Genomic DNA, 27,513 nt, shown 5'->3' with positions numbered 1-27,513 from the left:
TGAAACAACCTTAATTTTGTTGAAATAGCGGAGGATCAAGGGAAATATTTTAATATTTCCCTTATTAGATGCATCTATTAGAATTGCATATGTATGCCCATCTTTCATATCGTCAAGAATTGACCTCCTGAATTTAGGTCCTAAAACATTGATGATAGCCTTGCTCATTTTTGTTCTACAAGTATAGTTTCCATTTATATTAGAGTCGTTAAATATTACGGGAAAAAGATTCTACCAACATTGTGATGATAAGTATCTCTGTGAATGTTGTACAACAAGATAAGTGATTACAATTGCCGCAACTGTATCTGCATCTGTATTATTTCTTATTTTTGGAGTACCTTATTATGTATTTAAACGTGATAAGTGATAATTAAGCGCCTATCCCTCTAATGTTATATACACACATGGTAGATTTCCAAGTGCGGTCGTTTTGCGGGACATTCGCATAAAAATTAAAATCGCTTTTTTAAATAAAATTTTATCTTGTTTACATTCTTTTATATTTAAAAAAGATCGTTGGTTTTTTTTTTATAAATTATTATATTTTAATAAATCAAGATGTGGGAGTGAAGCCCCCCATAAAATTTTTTTCAGTTGAGTCCCCTGAGATTGTAAAGGCTAGTGATGCCCCTGATGTATATATATGATTTTATAGGTATAAGAACCGATTGCTATGGATCATTCAATTTTAGAGAGCGAAGAAAAAATGCATTTGGGATATCTAACTCCCACGATAATTATTTTAATATTAAAACTTAAAAAATGGCTTTAAATAATTTCACGTTTTGTAAGCCTCTTATTAATTTAATCCTGGAAGGCATAGATAAACGGTATACAGTTCAAATAATGTTTACAATTTATATTTTGATTATCTCTTATTTTTAATAAATTCAAGCACATCTATGAAGATGGATATATACTAACCGCAATAATTCACCCACTATTTAAATTGGATTGGTCCTGGATAAAATTATAGGTCAACAAAGGAATAGTGCTAGAACTTATTTCCAGTCTGAGAACAGATCTTGATAAAGAAAAAGCAGACTTAATTCCTATATCCAACACACAACCAGAATATTTTTTGATAAAGATAAAAAAAATTTTGATGAGGAAGTAAATGAAGATCCTTGTGAAGTTGTTCTATTAAACTTTTTTCATAATTAAGATAATTCTTTAAATATTTGTAACAAATTCCTCGAATCAGAATTTTTATTTATTAAATTAATACAACTCTTCCATCCTCTGTGCTAATTGAACGTGTGTTTAGCATGACAAAGCCGTGTTGAGAACTAATCTTGTTTGTCTATAAATTTTTAAAATCGATTGTTGCTAAAAATAAATAAAAAATTGTTTCATAAAATGTTAACTTATATATAATATATATTATTTTTGTATAATTTTATTTATATTATAATTATATATATGAAAATTTTTTTATAAAAAATCTTATCTTATTATTTATTTTTTCTGTATAGTTTTATTTATATTATATATTGTAGGTTTTGTAGATAATATTTGGTTTTACAAGTAATAACCCGTAACTTTTTTGAATAGGCAGAAACGCGCATTCCTTTTTAAAAAGATAACGAGTAACGGTAACGCGTTCTTATTTTCAGACGTAACGAGTAATGATGTCGCGATATAAACTTTTAATATTATTCTTCTTTCTAAAAATTTGAACTATTTATTACCATTTTTAAAAACTTGAACTATTTATGACCCATTCTTGATTATCAATCCATCTTTAGCACATGTTTAATATCTAACTTTACTAATATTCTTTTTATTACATTTATCACTCCTTTTTTTTTTATATACAACATTATTCAAATATTTCACATTCATAATTTTCTTATCTTTTTTAATCATTGGCAGAATATGTTTCATATCCATAATTTTCATTTCATTTTTTAAAAAAATAAATATCAATATTATCACACTATTCCTCCTTTTCTTTCATTATATTAAAAAAAAATTTATTCATGTTAATTATAATCCCAAAATTTAAATATTAAGCAATCTTTTTTGTCCTGCTTAACGTGAGGTCTTTATTTCCTATGACGGATACCTATACGCCATTTAATGAGTTTTAAGGCTTACAAAATAAAATATATTATTAAAACTGGGTTAATAAAATTAATACCCTCACCATATCCAATGGTCATCAAAAAGAATTCCCAAAAGTAAACTCCCCCAAAATTTTTGTTCAAAAATACACTTATATCACAGTAATATATAATGGTTCATCCATTTATATATCACCAACTTCTAAAATAAACTTAAAAATAATAAACACTTTTAAGCTAATGTTTTACTTTATATCACTTATTTTTAATTTTCTCAATTAAGACAATTGAAGCCTTTTAAACCCACCATGCTTTCTATCTTATCTTTTAATTTTATCAATATTTAACTATTTATTGTAAAATAACTTTTATAAAATTTTTTTTTAAACAAACACACTTTATTGAATTTCAGCCCTCTTCTTTCTTTTTAAATGAGACCAACTTTTTTTTATATTTTTTACAACTCAAAATTAACTATTCTTAATAAATTTATACATTTAAAATTTAATTCTTTTAACTATACAAACTATTAATATTATAATATTAAAATAAAATATTAAACTATATAAAATATTACCATATCAGGGGCGTCGCTAGCCTTTACAATCTCAGGGGGCTCAACTAAAAATAATTTTACTGGGAACGAAGCCCCCCATACCCTCCATTTTGCGGGCCTTCGGCCGGGCTTTATATAATATATAATACTTTTTTAAAATTTATTCTGAATTCCATATTTTGTCATTTATTATATTTTGCATACAAAATAATCTATCATATAAATAATTAAAACCATAGGCTTAGCCAAAGGGGGGGGGGTCAAAGGGTAATTTATCACTTTTTGTGAATATCATTTTAAGCTAATAAAAAATATTCCCCTTAGTCCTCCTACCACTCGACCCCCAAAAATGTATGCATATATCTTAAACAATAATTTGAAAGAAAGAATGTAAAAGTTGATATTTTTTTATAAAACTATTCATCATAATTTATATATTTTTGGAAAAAGGCATTTATATATAAAAAATGTTTTTTAAGAAATGGAATATAAGCCATAGATAAGTTTTAAGACAAAAGTGAAATGTAATGTAATATAATTATTACTAATAGATCCATAAAATTACTAAATAATATAATATATCAAATATAGTTTTTTATAAAGTGTTTTTTATAAAGTGAGTAATTTTAATTTATTTATTATAATAAAAGTAAAATATCATTATAAAACTATTGATAAAATTAAATAAAAAAATTAAAGCACAATACAAACAGTGGAATATTATATGTCGTAGATTTACAGTATAACTAATTTTATCAATTATCATATGACAATCAATTGATTTTTTACCAATATAGCGAATTATATATTTTACAGAAAACTATAAATTATTGGACATTAGAAAATATCTTTTAAAGACATTGTGGGATTATATGAAGATTATTTTTTAATATCATTTATTATTTAAAAAAATAGATGTCGTTAAAGAATTGAATGCAAATTGTTTCTTATATTAATTATCAAAAGCAGGCGCGTACGCAGAAATTTGGTTTGGGGGGGGGGGGATAATAAATTTTTTTAAGAAATATTAGTTATTTAAAAATATTAAGCATAAATTTATTAGGACTAATAACTTTTTTAATACACAATTGTGAATTATAAAAAAATTATATATATAAACCGGCATTGAAAAACTATAAAATAAATGTGAATTATAAAATATAAAATATAACCACCAAATGATCACTTAAATGACCCCAAATTGAAATTTGAATATTTTTAGCCTAATTTATATATGAATAAAAAATTTAAACGTTGGAAATATAAATTAACACACAAAAAGTTTCTTAGGAATAATTGTATTTTGTATATTTTGAGCTAATTTTTTAATTATCACATCCTTGCTTGGCGTTAAATGCCTATGAATATTTAAAAAATCTAATCCATTCAAACTACTTTCAGAAGTTGTAGTGCATAAGTATGTTTTTCAGAGACTTGCAAGCCCGGTCCCCAGGCTGGACCGTATATTAATTTTTTTTTAAAAAATATCCGGGCCGAGCTGTATATTTTAAAACCAAATATTTGAAATCGTCATTATTAGCTATAAAAATCAAAAATAAATATAATGCCGGGCCTGAAAATTTAAAAAAAAAAATCCAGGCCGTGCCCTGCAAATGGTATCTCTGCAGGGCTCTGTTATTCTTCTTAAAAAAGAGAATGTTTTCTCATTAGTTTACTAATGGGAAGAGTTGCTAATATACATATATAACCATTTTAATACATTGGGAGTATAATCTAAAATTTGTTTGAAATAATGCAAAGCATCCATAGCATTTTTTGGGACTGTATCAACCATATTTATTCAGCTAATAAGGCATCATAAGATACTTTAACATCTTCATGATAAAAATTTAACAAATATTTTTTTTTTCTATCACCATCTGAAAAAGGTTGGGAAGACTTTTGTGGAAGTAATATCTACGGATTTGTAAGTGCTGCATTATGAATTAAAAACCATTTATTTATTTGGGTTATAAATGTATCTAAGAGAGGGGACATTTGTTTTATAATACTCTTCTACTGATCCTATATAATTTTGACGATGAGCTTGCTTGCTGCAAGTCGAGAGGGACAAATATTAAACACGTATACCTCTGCTTTTGACTCAACAATAACAGTAAAATATAAATCAATTAGCTCTAATTTCCTTGAGTTCTAATAAAATGCTCTGCGCTATTCTCATCTTCTTAATCAAGACAATGTCGTGTTTTTGAAAAGTATTACATAAAATAGTTATATAATTAAATAAAACATTCTAATGAGAAAAAAAATTTGTAATAAGTATTGAATCCAATAATTTTCTTGCTTCGAAATATTTATTTCAAGCCATTGTGATATTTCAGTAATAGCATTAATAATCGGCTCTTCTAACTTCATAAAAGCCCTTACTGCTTGATGAGAGACTAGATCTCGTTGGACAAGCTTGCAATAGCTTTCTCCCTTTTGGACAAGGAGCAAGGATAATTATTATTTGACTATAAATTTAGTAAATATTACGCCACTAAAATTTGAAAATAATAGGTAAATATTACGCCAAGGAAAACTTGATCGAAATTAATTGATGAAATAAAGTAGATGAATATGAAAAATAAATGTAATTAAATATCTATATGAGATAGGAATAAATATTGATAGATATATAAATTAATATTAACAATAATATTTTAAAAATATAATCCGGCATCTGCATTTTTTGGCTTTGGGAAGGGGGGAGGGTGATTTGTCTCCCTGCCCCCCCCCGATGGGTACGCGTCTGATCAAAAGCATTGGTTAGTAAAATTTATTAAAATTTAACTTATATCTCTAACTGTCAAATATGTCTGTAAAAGTGGAATTTTACCTAGTATTTTGTAACCAATTCTATATAATAGAGGAATATCAACTATATGTCTACTTACTTTTTATAAATAAATTTCTTATACTTGTTTGGAATAAATTATTACCATGCTTTTATATTAGTGTATATATATATATAATTTATTTAATTTTATATAATATAATAAAAATGTATTTCAAATTTGTTCCAGGCTTAAATTTTTTAATAAAAATAACCTCATCTCTTGTAAAAATATTTTATGACTATATATAGACCAAGGTATCCCAGCCAAAGGCAGGGTAAAAGCGGGCCGAAGGCCCACCCAAAATGGGGTCTGGGGGCAAAGATTCCAGTAATTTTTTAATCCCCCCTCCCCTTAGGAAAATCCTGGCTACACCTATGTTTATAATACATCATTCAAGGATGTATTATCTTCTAAATCTACAATGGAGGGCATTATTAAAACCTAGAATTTATATAATATAATTAAATAAATAAACTTGTATGCTCTAAATTTCATTCTAGATAAAATTTAGGAAATTGTTGAAATATAAAATATGGTGGAATGGAAGTTGGTAAAACATGATGTTGATAGATATTTGTGTATCGTGCTAGCGAGGAGCCACTTGTATAATAAATGGGTTATTTGTGATTAATATTTTTTTTGATTTTTTTGCGCATTCATTCTTTCAATTTTTATTTGTGATTAATATTTTTTTGTTTTTTTTTGCGCATTCATTCTTGTGATATATTATAAAAAAAATTGCTATTTTTAAAATTAGAAAAAATTATATTTTTTTTGTTTATTATTAATTAATTAAATAGATATATATATAAAGAAAAAAATAAATAAAATGATTATTGCGTTTTTAAATATTTTTTTAAAAAAATTCAGTCATACGTTTCTATTGGACTTTTAAAATAGTGAAAATATATCAAGTAAAGAACATATTTGACTTTGAAGAACAGTAATTGTAAACATATAATTTTTATATTAGTATTTAGTATTGGACTTTTAAAATAATTTTTTTAAAAAATAATATTTTAATATAATTTCAAAAATTTTATTTATTGCTTTTTAAGTAAAAAATTAATTTTTAAAAGGATCGGGATCGAATATTAAAAAAAAAATGAACTCGATCACGATCCTTAATTTAAGTCACCGGGAAAATTGACAAATTTAGGATCGAATCCAGGATCGGCGATCTCTTTATTCGATCCTTTAACAACTCTGTATATATCAAAATATAAATAAACAAAGGAAAAATCAAAACATATTCTTCCAAAAAATATTGAAAAAAGCCCATAAATATCAATTAAAAATTGACAGATACAACAGTATATCCGATTTACAGCAAGGTTTTGGTAGATCATATTTAAAATAATAGTAATAAAAAATTTGCAACAAAATTCTGATAGATAATATTTTCCACAAAAGATGATATTTTTTTAAAACATTGCGATTTGTCTAATATAAACATTAACCCTTATGGTTGTTGCATAGCTCCAACCTAGTGGCGTCGCTAAGGGGGGGGGCGCAGGGGCTCGAGCCCCCTGGAAAATTTGAATAGCCCCCTGAAGCAAAAATTTTTTTTAAATGGAATCTTAACCCCTTGAACTAAAATTAAATTTTTTGATTGCCCTCTGAAAGATTCCTTTTATAATTCTATTAAGTAAAATATAGATTTAATTTTATTATTTAATAATTAATAAGACTATCTAAATATTTATTAAATGAATACTATTTTAAATATTAGATTAAATTAAATACATATAAATTATATTTTTACTATGTCAGCTAGCAATCAAATTTTGTGTTAAAAATAGAATATAAATATCACTCACTAAATATTAATTTAGCATTAACAGTTGAAGCTTAATTGACTATTATTATTTAAATTATTTTATAACCCTAATTAAATAAATATAATCATTTATTAATTGAAAACTAAAAAATTTAATATTGTAATTAGCAGAGTTCAAAATGACTAATCAACTGTATATTTATTTTTAAATTTTATTATCATACCTATTCCTAAAAATATTTTCAAGGTCCAAATAAGTATAATAAAAAGTAAGTAAGTAGACATCATATATGTTTTTGGTAGACATATAGTTTATAATCCTCTATTATATACAGTTGTTTATAAAATATTAGATAAAATGCCACTTTTATAGACGTATTTGACAGTTATAGTATATTAAGAATTTTACTAATAAATGCTTTTGATAATAAATATAGTAACAATTTGCTTTCAAGTATTTTACGCCATTTATTTAGATATAAATAATTTTAAAAATTAAACATTTTATTATTCATCATACAATAGATGTAATAAATTTGATATCTTTTCTTTTCTTTTTTACGTTAGAAAAGCTATTTTTTTCTTTTTCAATAGTCTGTAAATGTTACTACTTAAAAGAAACGCATTACCGTTACTTGTTACATCTGAAAAATGGACGCGTTACCGTTATTCGTTTACTATTTTACAAAAGGAACACGCGTTACCGACTTTTCAAAAAAGTAACGGGCTACTCGTTACTTAAAAAAATTAAATGTTATATATAATGCAAAAAAATATTTATTTTTTTCCGACAATATATAATAAAATAAAACTATACAAAAAGAACATATAAGATAAGATCTTTTTATAATAAAATTTTCATATATAATTATAATATGAATAAAATTATACAAAAATAATATATTATAAGATAACATCTTTATGTAACAATTTTTTATTTATTTTTAACATTGATTTTCAAAATTTTGATCAGATAAACATGAGCGCTTAGTACTCAACACATCTTTCGCCGTGCTAAACACGTTCAATTGGTGCAGAGGATGGGAGAGTGGTGTTATATTTAATAAACAAAAATTTCAATTCGATGAATTTATTAAAAATATTTAAGGAAATATTTTTATTTTGAAAAAGCTTGAAAGATCATCTTCACAGAGATCTTCATTCATTTCATCATCAAAATTTTTTTATCATTATCTGAAAATATTCTAGTGTGTGTGTTGGATAAAGGAATCAAGCCTGTTCTTCTTTATCAGTATCTTTTCTCAAACTGGAAATAAGTTCCAGCATTCTTCCTTTATTGACCTCTAATTTTATCCAGGGCCAATCCAATTTAAATAGTGGGTGAATTATTGCCGATAGTATATAATCATCATCATAGATGTGTTTAAATCTAGTCAAAATATAAATTATAAGCAATATCTATGGCTTCCAGGATTGAATCAATAAGCGGCTTACAAAACTTAAAATTATTTAAAGCCAATTTTTTTAAGTTTTGATATTATAATGGTTATAATGGGAGTGAGATATCCCAAATGCATATTTTCTTCGCTCTCTAAAATTGAAAGAGCCGTAGCTATCGGTTCCATAACATATGAAATCATATATATATATATCATATTTTAATTAACACTAACCATACAATATTTATCTATGAACGACTTGTTGTTATCTGAAAATCTCTGTAATTCAGATTTGTCGCAAGATTCATTAAATTTTTGATAAATCACCTTAATAAGACTATTAATTTTACAGAGTTATAGAAAGAATTCCATCTTGTTATAACAGGTTTAATCAAATATCTTCCCATATTTTCCTAAAAATGGCTGCACAGTTAGATTGCCCATGTTTATTCCACAAAAGCTTTTATAATGGACATCGTTGAGTGCCTTTTCAGTGTCAATACATAAGATTTAAAGTGTGTGCTGAACAGGAATGATGCTTAGATAAGTATACAATACTATCATTAATATTTTGATCTTCAAATATATAAATAATGGCAGTAGAACTATTTCTTCATCCGAGTCCTCTCCTTCATATACTCTAATAAATTTTTAATAAATATTTTATATAACTTTTTTTACTTGAGGGTTTTTATATAATTTCTAGCATTATAATAAAATTACAATATGATTATAATATGTTCTTTTAGTATTAAAATTTTTATATGCAAAACTTAATTCTAATAAATTCTTAGTCATAATATTTATATGTTTTTTATAAAGGTATTGCATTTGCAATAAAAGTTATTTATATTTTGATAATATACTCATTTGTATTAGTTATAAATATAATTGTTAAATTATATATATTATTTTAAATACCATTAAGAGTAACATGAATACTTAAATTTTATTGTAATCTTATTTTTTAAAAAATATTTATGTATAATAAATTTTTAATTCTGTATAAAATTTATATATTTCAAATTTATTTTATTGTGTATAAAAAATAAATAAAAGTAATTTTATAACAATAAAATATGTTTTTTTTATTGATATTTTTTAAGAAAAAATATAAAGTAACGAGTAAAGTAACGTTTTGCGTTACCATTACTCAAAAATAACGCGTTACCGTTACTCGTTACCTTTAGATGAAGGTAACGAATGGCGTTCCTTTTCTTCAAAAAACAGTTTTGAGTTAAATTTTTAATACAAGTATTTTTGATATTTTTACAAACTACTATTATTTTAAGATATAATATACCAACTATAGGTGGTGCGATAATATATAAAATTTTGTTTCATCTTATCATTCTGCTCCTTATTTTATAGCTCAAGTATGTTTCATTTCTAATATGGCATCCTTGCCGTGTAAATAACTCAAGGCTTCAATATATTTGCAGAATTATTTCTTCCAAAGATTTTTAGTGTTTTTATTTTATCAATTTGTCCAACATAATAAATTCTGATATTAGTTTACATCGTGAGTGTCATGGCTATTACTGCAAATTAATCAGCATCTAATATTTGTGTTGCTATTGTAATTTAAGATTATTACTACAACGGCTGAGAGCATATGATTGCATATTTTAGATAAACAATAATGGTCAACTGTGTAGTCGTTTATATATTATATATCATTTAAAATGGATGATAATCTTTTAGAAATTTAATATCTCACAATAATTTTCTTGATTACTTATCTAGCTGCCATCATGTCATCTAAAAGGAAGCTCTAATTACTTAATAGTTTTTGATTTGGATTGGTCGTTTATACTCTCTTCTTCAAGAATTGTTGATTTGGTTTGGTTCTATAAATTTTTCCTTATTAGTCCATTCTATAAATGTGTAAAATAGTAACAGAGAGTTATATTAGTTTGATAACCTTTTCTCAATGTAAGTTGCTAAGAATTATATTATTGCATTATGTGGTTTTTAAAAACTATTATCAATTGAGGCATATGTATGAATTAATTAATCTTTTTTATCACTTGTATTTCTTTAGACGCAAATTTTTATATCAGCAATCGAATATATTTCATACTGTAATAAGTAGTGATGTTAAACGGCTCATTTTGAGCCGATTTCTAAAAAGACTAATAGAATACTTCATTCAGAAAAATATTATCTAAGCCTGAAGATTTTGCTCATAGAAGGAACAAAGGTCTAGACATATATTATCGGAATCTTGAGGCTTAGGCAATATTTTTCTGGCTAAACTAAAATATTGAGTTAGCCGTTCACTAGTAATAAGTATTAAAAAATTTTATTTTTAGAATTGTCTTGTATTGTTTTAATTATTTATATGCCAGTTTATTTTGTATGCATAATATAATAAATGAGAAAATTAAAATTCAGAATGTTCAGAGTTAACAAATTTAAAAAAAGTATAATATATTAACATAAAACCCGGTCGAAGGCCTGGTAAAAGATGGCCGAAGACCCGCAAATTAGTTTAGCCCCCTGAGATTGTAAAGGCTAGCGACGCCCCTGCTCCAAGCTAGCCCTAAAGCATTGGACATCTTAATATCTTAACTGCGTACTTTAGTAAACATGATAAGAACCTTATTGGCTACTTCGGGCTATTTCGAAGCAGTAATTAACCAAATACAGTGGGCTTAGTATCCAATATTTCTCCTCATCTAATACAAACACTAACCCTAATTTTTGTTGCACAGCTCTAAGCTTGCCCCTAATGCAGTCTTGAACTTAATATCAATTTTTAAGCTGAATCACGTAGTTTGGTAAAAAATAATATACCTATTGGCTGCTTCGTGTTGCTTCACGCTCTCGGGCAACCCTAAGTATTTTTAGATTTTACCAAATATAGTGGGTTTGGTATCTCATAAAATGAGTATATCTCCTCATTCAATATAAACACTAACACTTAACTTTGCATAGCTCCAAGCTAGCTCCTACTTTGGTCCTCAAACTTAATATATGTCCTTAACCTGAACTGCTTATTTTGTCTTATATAATGGCCTAACTTATAATCTATTATTGTGCAAACTAGTTAGGTTTATCGGTACGATTTGAGCCGATTTAAAAACGGCTAGCTCAATATTTTATCCAGAAAAATATCAACGCGAGCTTTGTTTTTGTTTATAAGATGGCAAAAAGTTTGGGTGGACATTTATTAGTGAAATCTCGAGGTTTTGACATTATTTTTTCTGGTTAAAAAATTGAGTTCGTCCTTCAAAAATTGGCTTATATTGAGCCGTTTAACAATACTATAGCCCGCATTTGGATAAAAGCTCATCGTGTCGAGAAATATTGAGCACTTTATTTGTTAGTTTGTTTTCATTTTTTTAAACTGTCTGCGATTCAAAATATATTTTACTGTAAATCAGATATACTATTATATTTTTATAATGTTTGTTAAGGAGATTTTTATTTTAATATTTTTGATTTCATATTGAAAGATTTTTTATTTTTTACAGCTTCAACCCATTTGAAAGATATATTTTGACCTGTTATTTATTGATAAATTGCTTAATAAGTGTTTTTTTTGGAGGTGGAGCCTTATTTGACAATATAATTGGAGGTCATCTTAGGGTTATGCAAACTAGTTAAATTTTCAAATATGTTTTTCCTGAAGAAATATCAATAATTAAAAATATTCTTCAGTTTAGAAATCTTAACTTGATGACAACTATAAATGATTCTAAAATTAAACGAATCATAAATAATTAAAACAAAAGATTTTTAAAATATTAAGTACATCTTAGAAAATAAATTAAAATACTTTTAAACATGTTGCATGGTTTTTAAAGATGATTGATTGAAACAGCCTGAGAGGTTTTTGAAATTCGCAAGTTCAACCCACAACCCATAAAACATATGTTCGATTTATTGCATTACGATCAAGCTTCATAATTTAATGGAAACAACGGATTGGATTCCTTTCAGTTCTGATTTTTACTATAAGTATTATATGATTATATTATCTTTCCCACATCAATATAATATAGTAAAGAAACCCAATTAGCTAAAAATTTTAAAACTCTATGATGATTAATGATCATAAAAATAAATTTATTGAAATTAGTATATGAAATATTTATTTAAATGTGATTTTTTTTCAGATATATGTTATAATAATTTTTTGTAAAATTGTAAGAATTTGGCATAGAAAATCTTGTAATATAATTTAAGAAATCCTTGATTTAATAAATACATTCAGAATTATATTTATATCTTTATTTTAAAAAGTTATATAATATTTAAGCATTTACATGTATTAACCTTGGTGAAAAACTTACTTTTGAAGTATATTTGCATTGTGCAATTTTGCATGACATGTTTATCATTTTAATTGGGCCAATGGTTGTTACATCTTTCAATTAATTCAGTAAATATTGCTCCAGTCCTTATGCTTTTCATAACCTTTTATCTTGTATCTATTTGGTCACATAAGATTTTTTGTAAAGACCCAATTTCTTTAAAATATTTTGTTTTTTCAGCATTTCATTAAAAAAATATGTATTGGATTTGGACATAGTTCTAAATATAAATTTTGGATTGGAATTGATCTTTAAAAAAATTATTGGACCAGTTGATAAATTTTCTAAAATAATTTCTCCAATTAGGTTGGACCTGAAAAATTAGGTTCAATGTAGGGCTTTAGTTTTAACCAATACCCTTTAATAAAAAAAGTCCTTCAACTGCTGCTAGAAGGTAATATAATTAAAATATTCATAACAAAGGCAGGTGAAAACATTAGATGAGGTTAAATTTTATTGGAGGCCTTTAGGTTCACATATTGTAGGTCTTTGGCTATATTATTATAAAAATAATTTTAGGTTTTCACTTTTTTAAAATATAATATGGTTTTTATAAAAATTTTGAATTATTTCATTAACTTCTACTAATTTTTCTTTCAACAAATTATTCTTATATTTATATATTTGTATACATTTTTGTGGAAACAGGGTGGGGATGTATGAGGGGGGGGGGGTTATTAGATTAAAATGATATTTACAAGAACAGACGATTTGCCACAGGGGGGGGCTTGGTTTAGAGGTCCGCAATAGGTAGATTTTTAGCCAATAAGCCTGGCCACTGTTTACTTTAAATTTTTTAACCTCCAACATACACTTATATATATATTTTTTTAAATTAACTCAATTGTCCACCCATTTATTTATAAATTTTCTTTAACCCTACCAACCTTATGTTTAAAAATTGTTTTAGGCTGGTTTGGCTCTTTATTTATTTATTTAAATGTATTTTTAGTTAAATATTATGCAATATTATGAAATAGAATTATTATTTTTAATAATTAAAGTCTGTTCTGCTCCAATGTTGAAATTTTTTAGATAACCCAACCACGTCCGCCCAAATTATGGGTAAGCATGGGTAGGAGAGCTAAATCCTACCCATTGCAGACCTTACCTTAGTTATATGTCTGATTAAAAAATATTTCTTTTATTGTTGCCTTTAGTATTAGAACTATTGTCCTTCCTTCTCCTTTTGTAATCTATTCAGAGGAATTGATAAGAGGAGATAATATTTGAGCATATTCTATAAAAAAAATCACTTTTTTAAACCTGCAAAATTGATTTGATTTTGAAATTATTATATTATCAATTGTTACAGCAATATCAGTCCAATTTGTGCTTACATAGATAGAATACATTAAGTGCTAGCTTTGACATTCTTGAGAAATGTGCGATCAGATTCTTTATTCTGAATTAAATAATGGACCATAGTAATATTTCGTATAAATTTACACTTTTCCATTTTCATTTGTTTTGGAAGAGTTGTCTTTTTTGCTTATTATATTTGTGTAAACAATTTCTACAGAAGTAATTTCAGGTCGAAACACATTGAACCATAGGTATTTTCTATTAAGAATTGTTTAATATAAAATTTTAAATTAGTATAAAATATGAAATTTGAAAAAAATTATATTTCCAAAAATGTATTCCGCCAAAATAGTCAAGGCAATATTTCAAAATTCCTCAAAATACACCTGTTAAGCTACTAACTTAGTTAACAGTAGCTTTTCATGTGGTATTTAGCCACTGCACAACTTTGCTTGTAAATATGATTTTTAGAATATTTGCAGATAATTCCATATCAAATTGATAATTTCTCTATTCTACCTTTTTTATTTTGATAAAATTTTGCACTCAAGATAATATCACTAGCAGGCATCGAATGCAAAATTTTAGCCTCCTAGTCCAAGTACCTAGATTGGTCAAATGACCTTTTTTAAAATATACAATTTAATAAATTGAGAAGCTAATAAATAATGATACTAAAATTAAGAACTAATGGTCATTTTTAGCTCTGCTAAAGACCTTTTATTAAATATTAAAGATTTTTTTTTATAATAATGGTTTATTTTTAGTTATGTGACAAATTACCCCAATGTGTTTTTCTACCTGAATGAGATCTTTTAAAAAATTAAAGGAGTATATTTTTTTTAAATAGATGATGCTTTCTTATAAAATAACTTTTTTTATTTAATGCATAAATAAAAGATTTATCAGTTAATATGAAAGATTTGGACCTATATTTGCCAAATCTAATATTATTTGGCAAATCTTAATTGGACCGTTTTTAAAAATCGCTCCAAATCGAGGTTTTAACAACACTAATTAAAAGATTACAAACATAAATTAAAAACTATGCATATCTCGGGATCGCCACAAGAAAAGCAGTAAATTTTTAATACATAACCATATTGGAATGTTAATATAACTTTAAAATAATTTATCAAATGAAAATATTTTAAAGAAAAGTCAGCATCGGCAAATGAAATAAGCCTATGTTGTGGATCGGTTTTTAACAATTTTTTGCCGATCCGATCCAGAACAAATTTTTTATCGGCTAATTCTAACGTTTCCTTATAATAATTTTGTTTTGTAATAAGTTTTAATTTTATATCGATATTCCAAGATGTTCATGCATAAGAAATTAGCTGCCAATCTAGTGCCAATTCTAAGATGTTCACATTTATAAACAGATCATTTTAATATCGGCAATGAAATCATCCTCTAGAACTTGCCAGTAACAAAATATCTCAACAAAAGACAAATATAAAAAAAATTAAGATTTCCTCAAGTCAACTAACTCTCCAAGAAGCATTTAAAGAGCAAACATGATCATAAACAAAATATATTAAAAAGATCAGAGAATATATTTTAGTTAATTTTCATAAAGAACCTCGCCTAAATAAAAAAATAAATATCTTCCATTGGAAAAATCAAAGTAATTGATAACCCAAATCATATAAATTGTCGGATAATATTTTAGCAGTGCCAGATACAACAGTAGCTTAGAGAGATGTTTCTCAAAAATAAGATTATTTCTCCATATAAAGATGTAATTTGACTAAGGTTAAAATTATAATTGTACAGTATTATACTATTATTTTAAGTAAATAACGTGCAATATTGAGTTAATTGATATTTATTTGTTATAATTTATAAATTCGATATTATTTATAATTTTGAAATTAATAATAAAATAAACGTTTTATGTATGTATTTTTGATGAATTTAAAAAAAAGTGCATCTCTATACAAAATTCGAATGTAAGTTTGTAATAGTTTAAACCGGGTTTTAGAGGTATTAGCCTAACCAATATTATTATTTTTTACGAACCGAATCTGAACTTTTAACTAATATTTTTACCTGAACCGATATTGGTTCAGTTTAGATCCTTACCAAAAAGGGTATATTTTACACAGGCCTAATTTTTTTAAAACTTTATTTGATAAAATTATTCAAGATGTAATGTATTATATTAAGACTATCTAGCCCCTCCTTAATTTGATAATAAATTAATCAGAAATTTATCCTTTATTTGTTGATAGAAAAATCAGAAATCTGCCTATCATATGAAATGTGAATCAGGAATTTACCATTATTTTGATGAAATAATTTAATATTATTTATAGTTCAAATTAAATTTTAAATTTATACTATAAATATTATATTGTAGTCAAAATTAATTTTTATTTGATACCCTTATCAAATTTTTATTTTTTAACCTACCCCTCTCCCGGACCTGATCCAATTCATTAAGACCAAGAGTGAATACTATTATTTTAATCAAAAGATATCTTAATTAGCTTCTATATGATACCCATGTCAATATTTTATGTTGATAAAAATATTCCTGACCCCCCCCCCTCCCTCAGACAACCTTTGGTTTAACCTTGCATAAGAGTATTCCTGCCGATTGGGAGAAGAAAATTATACTTGGGATATGCTAGAAAATATTAAGAATCGGGCGAGAGTAGATGATATGCATTCAATTTTATCGTAAAGAAAAACTTCAAGCAAAGAGAGAAGTTATATTGAGCATTTGTAGATATGTAGAAATACATAACAAGATGCCGCGTTTGGTCACCATAGTCAACTTTAAGAAAGTCAGGCCTGTGAAGATGGAATTGCGCGTTTGCATTAATGTTGACTCAAATAGGTTCGAAGCGTATCTTGAGATTATTAGTACTGGCTATCTTAAAACGGGTATCCAATTTTCGACATATAAGAATTAATCATTCGATTATATATATATTTTTAATAGTTCGAATATTCATTTTACATTTTATTGTTTTCAGAATTTTCATGCATGCACATTTTATCCAAAAACATAAAATTTTCCCGGTTAGAATTAAAATTTGAAATTCAAACTTTGTCTCTTTTTCTATTTATAATATTGTATTATTACAATAATTTTTGTAACCAAATAATTTTGTTTGTAAATAAATTTAAAAAAATATGAAATGTTTGCATCAAATCTGCACAGCACTGTAGTTACAAACCAGGTATATTGATATTCACATTAATTTTAAATATTTTATACACCTCTAATAATATATCATTTCAAAATCAATTATATAATTCACAGTTATTCTCATTAGTAGCGAATTTTTGTAATATTATCCACTGTAAGTCTAAAAAGGTATATTAATGATATCGATACTCGCAAGATACTTTGGAATTCTAAATAGAATAAGCCATCACTACAAAAGATATATATATATAAATAGATATATATATAAATAGATATATATATAAATAGATATATATATATATATATCTAAATCATGATTGTTATTAAAAAGATTTTGGGACTATACGCGTTTTTTCACCCCCTCCCCCCCCCACCCCCACAATGTCAATCCCCTTACCGAGGCTGAAACCAAATTTTTTTAAAAAGGATTTGAACTTTTTTATTTCCTTCTAAACTAATTCCTCTTTTTCTCCTATAACATTAAATTTTTTAAAAGTATTGCCAAAGAAGTGAAGGAATTTTTATATATTAGATAAAAAATAAAAATTGGAATTTTTAAATTTAATTATGGTTTCTTTTTGAGAACACAATTGTTAAATCCATAAGTATTGATATAATTAATTTTATATTAATGTAGTTTTTATACACGTCATTTTTATAAATAAATTTAAATAAAAAATTCCATTTAAAAGGAAAACTGAACATGGACGGATGTGTTGGTCTGATATGATGGATATATCAAATTACATAATAGCTGTTGCTCCATTTGGTGGTCCAATTGCTGTTATTCGAAACGATAAAAAAGTTTTAAAGTTTCAAATTTCTGGATTAAAGCCAAAGATTCATATATTTTCTTCTTTTGGTAAGGAAATTAGCACTATAAAGTATATCAATTTATTTTTTTTTCTTCTAAATAATTTTATATCACATTCAAGATATTAAATTAGAAGTAAGACTAAAGTGAGAGGTTTTGCTCTCAGAAAGATGAAACACTGAAAGGATGCATATACATATATGAGTTTTTATAAGGTCCTCATTTTTGCAAAAGTTTATGGGAATTACTATGGCAGTTTTGGAGGGTGATTAAAGTTGAATAGCATACATAAAATTTGAACTTTCATAAAATTAATTATCTTAAGATTAATTTGATAAGTATCACTATTTAATCTATAAAATTATCCCTTGTTCGAGACGTTTACCTAAATTTTTAATGTATTTTTTTTTCAATTTATTATAAACATTTATTACCTGTTCTTCGCTCAGTATCATATAAGCGCTGAAATGGAGACTTTCATAATTCACTAAGATTAGCAAATTTTAACTTAATTTTATTATTAATATAAATTTATTTTTATATGATGTAAGCTGGAATAATGGGCATTTAATTCATTTAGCCTGGTCGACACCTCATCCTGAAAATTTAATATGTATTCAAGATGATGGAATCGTGTTAGTTTATGATATTTTTGGAATTTTCAAAAAAAACTTTTGTTTATATGATATTCTTATTAACGACATAAAATTAAAGAAGGCATTGGCTTATGAAATTACTGATTGTCATATCATACATTATTCTGCTAAAGAAGTTATTAATTTATATAAGGAAGAATATCATTATACACCCGACACATCTACATATAAATTATTATCAGGTTTAGTTTTATTAATTAGAAACAAAAATCAAGTTCAAACGACTAATAATTATCAGATTTTATATCTGCCTAATATTCATGAACCTAACATTAAAATCAAGATATTTTGTGATGGGTTAAATATATTTCAATCAACAATGATAAACAAGAACTCATATATTATTAATGACTCTCATTCCCAATTTTTGGTTTGTGATTTAGAAAACAAACCTGTTTGGCATTTTTTCCTAAATCAAGTATTTTATTATTTAAATAATTAATAAGGTAAAGCGAACTCACAATCTGTACAATGTTCTATAAATTTTATAAATTACAGATAACCTTGTTAACTCAAGGTGAAATAAAATTATAAAGAAACTATAAAAAGGATCAATTCTTTATCTTTTCAACTTTATTAAATTTTCATTTAAGTAATCTTTCAAAATTAAGATAATATATTATCTATTCAAATAAAAAATTGCCTTACATGTGATGCTTAAAATACAATGCAATATTATTTATACATTAATCAGGGCTGCCGAATCAATTTTCTAAGTTCATAAATATATAGATTATATTATAAAAATATCATAGCGAGGATGAAACTTGGCATTTATCTATAATGACTTAGATATAAAATTAAGTTATTCGTTTCCTTACATTTTTTCTTAAAAAATGCAAAAAATTTATTTTATTATATATATTCTTTTTTTAAAAATTTTTAAATAATTTGAGCCGAGTTTTTAAGATCCACTATTAAACATTTTTATTTTATATTACATTTTGTTGTTGAATTTTATAGTCAAGATTGTATCTAATTAATATTGAATCAATCAAGGTATGTTATCTCTATTATAATTATTTTATTAAGAATATATGTGAATAGTTCCTTTTTTTAGATGAAGATAATTTAACGCTGACCTGGCCCCTGAAACATTTTTAAATAAAGAAAATCAAGGGTACTAAGTAAATACTTTATAAGTATCGATTGTGTACTAATTCAAATATTTCAACCTCGATGTCCAGCAGCTAAAATAAAAAAACATATGAAGGTAAAATTATGAATTAAGATTAAATTCTGATAAAGATATAAGAATTAACGAGGATCTGAATGAAGATTCATGTCAAAATGATCTAATAAAAAGTTATTTTGAAAATAAAGATTATTCTTTAAATATTTAATAAATTCCCCCAATTAAAAATTTTATTTATTAAATATAATACAATCCCCCCCCCCCCCCCATTCTCTTCGCCAATTGAACGTTTGTTTGACACAGCGAAAGCTGTGTTTGAGCACTTAGTTCTCTTGTTTATTTTATCAAAACTTGATAATCAATTGTTGTTAAAAATAAATATAAAATTATTACAAAAAGACTTATTTTATTTATAATATATTATTTTTTTTATCTATGGGGAGAAAAATGTTATTTTTTTTATAAGTAAGTTTCTTTTCCTTTTTTTGAATGGTGACTAACACGTTCACCTTTTCACAAAATAATGAGTAAGGCGTTTCTTTTTTGAAGTAACGTTTACAGCTCTACTTAGATTTTGACGGTTTTGATTTTTTATCGTACGGGAGGCAAAAATTTTATTATGAAATAAAAAAATTTTTAAAAAAAAATGAATATAAGCCCGCTCTGCTCATTTTGCCAGAAAATTGTTTTAACCCTCCTGCCTGGCCTGTAGTTTTAAAAATAATTTGAACGCGTTCCAATATTTATATATAATTTTATTTCGCCTGTTGCATATTTTTAATCTTTATATCAATAATATTTCTCGCATGATAACAGCCTATCACTTGAGACAGGGTATAATAATTTCACGCACTTTTATAAAATTATCATTATATAATTTAATACTTGAATTTTGAATACGTATACTTATACCTAAATTCCTTTTGTTGAAAATCTTATTAAAAGAATAAGATAAATGATTATTGCTCTAAGATATAAAACTGCAGAGGTTGAATTTAAGTTCGAGGAAACTCAAAGAATGCTTAAGTACAATCGATCTAGCATCAGATGCTTGATATTGAAGCACAGATCTTTGGCGATTCTAATGATGATAATAATAATGCCACATATAATAAAACGTTAAAATTAAATGTCCCAACTAAATGTATTTTAATTATGCTTGAATGCCTATCTGGGGAAATTAAATTATAATTAATAACGTTTTGAAAAGAATTGGGAAACACTATCTCAAACTATGAATCAGATCTAGAAGAAGAACTATTAGGTTTTCTTTTAATTTTAAAGAAACGGTTGAATTTCTATCTGCACAAAAAGGCCTATATTAAACTTGTTAATACTTTTTAGAAGTGAAATTGAAAAAATTTTAATGTTAATGATAATAGTTCAGAAATCATTTCCCTAAAGGAAAATATAAAAAAAGCGTTACGATTTCCTGTTTGTGATCTGCAAGTAATAATATATAAGTATGTTCATTTATTTAATTTATTTTTTACTTAAAAATAATCTGTGTTGGATTCTCCTTTAGACCTAAAATGTCAAAAATTAAAAATTGTGTCAATGTATATAATAGAACAAAATTATTCAGCGCTGGAATTTATTATAAAACATCTTAAATGTATGGAGTATGATGATATTAGATAGTAAATATCAGAGACCTGCAGAGGTACCATTTGCACGGTCCGGATTTTGTTAAAAAGAAATTCATGCCCGGCCCGATTTTTTTAAAATATTATATTTATTTTTAATTTTTATGGCTAATAATGACGATTTAAAATTAACGTCATACCCAGCTAGGCCCAGATGTATTAAAAAAATTAAAATACGACCCGGCCCGTGTACTCAGACCGGGCCTGCAGGTCTCTGGTACATATAACGATTGAGAATCATAAAAATATTAAATTCAAATTTGACAAAATTAGCAACTAAACATTATACAATAAGCAAATTATGTTTAAGTCATTTAGAACAGGAATATCATATTCTTATCAGAAAACGCCATAATCTAAATTTCTAGAGAGATAAGTGGATAACTTCCTAATTTTTAGCGGCGCTACATTTTTTCAAAAACACCTGGAGCGCCCGCCCCTCCTTCTTAAAATTGGGGAGCGGTAGCGGTAGCTAGATCCTTTTAGGACTGGAGTGGAGGAGCGCCGCTCCACCTTTAAATTTAATATATAAATTAAATTATTTTTTAAATATTAATAATATTTATTAATTAAAATTCAATAAAAAATGAAATTTTATTTATTTAATTTAAATTTATCCATTATTAAATGTTTATCCGAGTTTTATATTGGTTTTTCATCTAATCATTTTAAATATTAAACATCAAATTTTCCTTTATATTGAAAATTTTTTGGAAAATCTTGTAAGTCATATTAATATTCATTTTATGGATATATAATAAAAAATAGTTTTAGATATTATGGATTTAGAGATCATAGATGAAGAAATCGAATTTCCATTTCCATCATAGAAAAAATATTTTAAACTTCTAAAAGATGTTGATCCAAATGATCAAACAAATTTAAGGGCAAAATGTCTTTTGTGTTTAAATAAAACTATTTAATTTTCAAAAGTGAGCAGCTTCAATCTAAAAAAGCATCTAAATAAAAAATCTTTCTTTTAAATACAAATTAATTTGGAAGATTTTTTTGGATTCCATGAAAACTATTTTTGATAAATTCCCCGAAATAAAAAATATCTTTATAAAATATAATACCCTACTTCCCTCTAGTGCTTCTGTGGAGTGCCTATTTAGTATTGAAAAACATGTCTTAGGGGAGAGGCGTGGATGTTTGTTAGATTCTAATTTAGAAAATTTATTACTTTTAAAAGCTAATAAAAGCTTATAAATATTTTGATAGATCTTTTAATATAAATAAAGCTTTTTGATAAAAAAAATATGATTTTGTTTCGTATACCTTCTAAAAAAAATGAAAATCAAAGGAGCGGTTATGGAGTGGCACTCCATTACTTGGAGCGGGAGTTAGCTCCTTTTAAAAATGTAGTAGCGGGAACGGGAGCTAGCTCCTTTTGAGAATGTAGGAGCGGGAGCTAGCTATTTTTAAAAAGGAGCGTTAACAACTCTGATTACATTGTTTTTTTAATTAAGAATATTTTTTTGATATATATTTATATCATGTTTAAATTATTTATATTTTTAGGATAAAGAACCATTTATTTTGATTTTTAAAGATAAAGAACCGCATCTTTCAATTTATGAATCAAATGGCACTGAGCACAAATTTTTTATTACAAATTCAAAGCCTTTTACATATGTCAAAAAATGCTTGGTTTCTTTTGACTCATCTAATATTCTATTTTTAATGGACAATGATGTATTGTGGATTGGATCCTTAGAGAAAAGTTTTAACACGATTAGGATAATGAAATTGAGGGATATTGATTTAAATAATGATAAATACATCGAAAATACAATAAATTACTCAATCGTTTCGGAAGCAGGTATACGTCATAATAGAAAATTTAATTATTAATTAAAATTTTTAATTGTTTGAATATAATTCTTTGATTGTTTATATAAATTCGTGGTCTTCTTTGGTTTGAGAGATCAAAATTGCCACTATTACTTTTTAATTTCTATGTTATTTCTCTCAGTTTCAAATAAATAATTTAGTTAATTTAATAAAATCCATATATTGAAGGAACTCAACGATGAGTAAGGATGGAGCATAACTTCACATTTTAAGTTTGATAATTTCAAATCATAGCACTTTAAAATCGAAATCCTGAAAATTGTTTTTATCCATTAATATTTATCAGTTTCTAGTCTTAACTTAAAAAAATAATATTTTAACCATTTTACGCCATTTCTTCGATGTGTAAACAACCTTAACGTGCTCCCTAGCTTTATCTTTAATATCTGCCGAAATCCCCAAACTTTCACATGTTTCATTCTTAATAGAATTTGCTTGCAACTCAGAATTCTTGATATTCACTTTTCTTTATGGTTTAGCAATCTTAATATATAAATGCCTTCTTACAAATATCATATAGCCCATGGATTGTAATTTTAAAAAATTTCTTTTATTTAACAGCTTTTATCCTTTCACCTAGGTATTTAATATCTCACACGTCTATTCATGTTATAATGCCTAGCCCAGTAGTGTCACTTTACTTTACAATCTAGTGGGCTTAAAAGAAATTATTTTTAAAATGACCTTTTCTTAGCTAAATTTTCAAAATGACCTTTTTTGGCTTAAAAAATATTGGTTCTTGTTGCTATAGCACCATAAATATGATTATATTGTTTATTTCTTCTACCTAACTCATTGAATCTCCTCGAAAGTGCCTCAATTTCTGAAGCTGATTGTATGAAAAAACGCCAAAAATAAGTGTTCCATATTAGTAATAACTTACTGTAAAATTAATTACTTGATATAGTGTCTTTTCCATATAAATAAATTTTTTTACATAAATTAACATGAAATTAGCTCGAAAAATATTGATACCCGAGTTATGTTGGTGTGGAAATACAAGCATCGCCATTTTACTACCAAATTCACAACATTTACAAATTATAAGTTGGTTACCAACCAAAAATCCGAATTCGATTGAATTTCCGCAACAATCAATTAACATAAATTTGGAAGAATTAGTTTATCCAAATAATATCGAGATATTTAACAATGATAATGATGCGAGTCTTTATAGCGGGATAAAGTTTTTTTGTGAAATAGATGGTTGTCGTGTATTAACTCGTTATTCGAATTATTTAATACACCTTGTTCCTAAAAGTTTAGTCGAAATATATAAAATAGGGAGTGTATCTCCAGCCGCTTTTTTATTAGACTCATCTGAATCTTTCTATTCCTCATCGAAAAATAGGGAAATTAATTTTAAAATTCGTAGATCTGAAGAATATATCGGGGCAATATTAAAAAATTCTAACACAAAAGTCAATGAAAATCCTTTATCAAAAGCTATCATAACATGTATAACAGCAGCATTAGAAGAATATGATATTCGCCTACAGAAAAAAATATTAAAAGCTGCGTCATTTGGTCAGAAATTATTGCCATTTAGTTATAAATTTCGAAATAAAAATTTCTTGTTTTTATCAAATTTTGATCATAAAATTGCCAATTTTTTCTTTCATTCATGTAGATTAATAAGGGTTTTTAATTTGATCAAAAATCCCAACACTATTGGAATTCCATTAACTTATTCACAATTCAAATATATGTGTGATCCTACAATAAATCAAAATGAATTAAGCAATGATAATGAATCGATTGAAATGTTTAAAAATAAAACTAGCTTGGGAGTTGGAATAATTTTAGAAAGAATTATGGAACGTAAGCAGTTTTCAGTTAGCATTGAAATAGCTGAATTCATGTCGTCTGATTATTTATTTAATAATACGACGAGTTACATTCTGGGTAAATGGGCTTGTTATAAAGTATTATTTAATTAATAATCAATTTTCGAATATTTTTCTTTAGGCTAAACAGCTTCAATTGTCAGATATTGATTTGGCCAAGATCATTTCATCGAAATTAGGACCAACTCCTGGAATTCCTTATAGCAAAATTGCTCATCAAGCTTTGCAAGCAGGTCGACCTGAATTAGCACGTCTTTTGTCGGATTTTGAAAATAACATAAACGATAAAATTGAGTTACTTTTAGAAATAGGCGATTTCGATAGAGCTTTAAATCAAATTTGTTTATTCAAAAATGATGATACACCAAATCCACAAATATTGAATTTCAATATTATTGATCGCGTGTCAGACGCAGAACTTATTTATATAATATTTTTAAAAGCCATCAAATATTCTGATCATTTTTTAAGTTCCTCTCCAACTGCTTTAAATAAGCAAAATTTTCTAATGGGACTTATATTAAAAACTTCAATACCAATTAATAATATCTATGCAAAATTTTGTAAAGTCGTATATTTTAAACCCAAAATCAATCATCAAGTTAAGATTGGAGTATTTAGAATGAATTTCGATTTAAATATGCCATTATTGAAATTTTTTTCAAAGAAAGAAGACAACAATAAAATGGCCTTAAATTTATTATACGATTCTTTCAATGAAATGGACATGTTACAAAAAATTACCAAACTTAAGGTAATAAAAACTTTTTCATAATATATTAAATAATGAAAATTTTAACTGACGCATCATATATATCTTTTTTTAAACATTTGTTTTACCTCTGCAAAATATTATCTAACTTTAAGGTTCTCAATTTATAATCTTTTTAAATACCAATATAAAGTATTTTTATATCTTTTTTAAAATTTATGTTTATTTAAATTATTTTATTTAAAAACTCATAAAATTCTATATAATATCCCACTTTATATAAATTGGGCCATTGATGATTTTTTATCATTTAAATGTGAATAAGAATGAATTCATTACATGCATGTCAAATGAGTAAGAAATTGAGATTTTCTGCCGACCTCTTTTTTAATTTCGATAAAAATTAAATAATTAGTTAATTAAAAACTAGATAAATGTAAATATTAAAATTAGGGGTGTACCGATACCACTTTTTGAAGGCCGATCCGATCCGATATTCCAGATATTAGAGTGATATCGGCCGATTACCGATCCGATATCATATCTAATTTTGTATGTAAAGATACCAATGGTTTTAATTTTTAATATACTTTTTATTAGTATAACATCTATAATTTTACTATACCATAATATGTCATTTAAATATATTATAATGATCAGTTATAGTTTATATTCAATTCAATTGCAATTCTAAAAGTATATAAAATATTTTTATTGATAAATTACTTATTTATATAAAAAAATAACTACATAGCAGAATGTTTATTAACTAATTATTACTAAAAAATTAAACATAAAAATGGATTTCGATTTTATTTATAAAATAAATGGTTTTTTAGATTATAACCTTTTTTTTAAATTTTATTTTTGTTAAAAGCGCCATTTTTTATCGGATGGGATAATTTTATATTTGCCGATAAGCGTTATTTTAAAATGGTTGAAATATCGGCCCGATCCGATATAAAATATCGGTACATCCCTAATTAAAATTTATATAAGTCAATAATTGATAATTAGCTAAAAAAAACAAAAATTATGAGTTATGACTGGTTGAAAATTAAATTTTTAAAATGACTATTTTTTTCTCCTAATGCTCGTTTACTATTTTAATAATTTTTTCAATAATTAGCGCTGCTGCTTAATGTTCTTAAAAAATAACGCTTATGATATATAAGGAACGTATAGATGGCGCTATATATGAAATTTTTAATGCAATTTAGCGAAGGTAACGGTCCAGTCTTTGGCCCGAGTCCGGACCAAAATGGTTTCCTTATAAAGAAACCGGTTTAGACTATTATTTAAAAATAATTACGTTTTTACTAAACTAAATTCTTGTTTTATCATTTTATATAAATGATAATGTCTGTGTTGTCTAAAACTGTACTGAAAGGAATTAGAGAGGGGGGGGGGGTAA

At 25.7% G+C, this 27,513-nt stretch overlaps 1 protein-coding gene across 2 annotated transcripts in view; it reads left to right on the top strand.

Moving 5' to 3' along the window:
* Window positions 1-12,532: 12,532 nt before the first annotated feature.
* LOC135923040 (vacuolar protein sorting-associated protein 16 homolog) overlaps window positions 12,533-27,513 on the top strand; it is a 21,422-nt gene continuing 6,441 nt past the window's right edge. Inside the window, exons 1-6 of one of the 2 annotated variants that reach the window (XM_065457644.1) lie at window positions 12,533-12,611; window positions 18,128-18,319; window positions 18,801-19,323; window positions 23,208-23,508; window positions 24,498-25,465; window positions 25,509-26,141. In XM_065457644.1, the coding sequence (XP_065313716.1) occupies window positions 12,565-12,611; window positions 18,128-18,319; window positions 18,801-19,323; window positions 23,208-23,508; window positions 24,498-25,465; window positions 25,509-26,141 (2,664 nt within the window). In that variant the 5' untranslated portion in view covers window positions 12,533-12,564. Of the gene's footprint in view, window positions 12,612-12,934; window positions 13,036-18,127; window positions 18,320-18,800; window positions 19,324-23,207; window positions 23,509-24,497; window positions 25,466-25,508; window positions 26,142-27,513 lie in introns of those variants that run through there. The other variant, XM_065457645.1, reaches the window with a different exon arrangement.

The sequence above is a fragment of the Gordionus sp. m RMFG-2023 genome, chromosome 1, assembly GCF_954871325.1.
Source record: "Gordionus sp. m RMFG-2023 chromosome 1, tfGorSpeb1-WG-v2, whole genome shotgun sequence".
In the NCBI taxonomy this organism is placed as follows: Eukaryota; Metazoa; Nematomorpha; class Gordioida; order Chordodea; family Parachordodidae; genus Gordionus; species Gordionus sp. m RMFG-2023.
The sequence above is the reverse complement of the archived record's forward strand: the minus strand, read 5'-3'. Positions and strand labels throughout refer to the sequence as shown.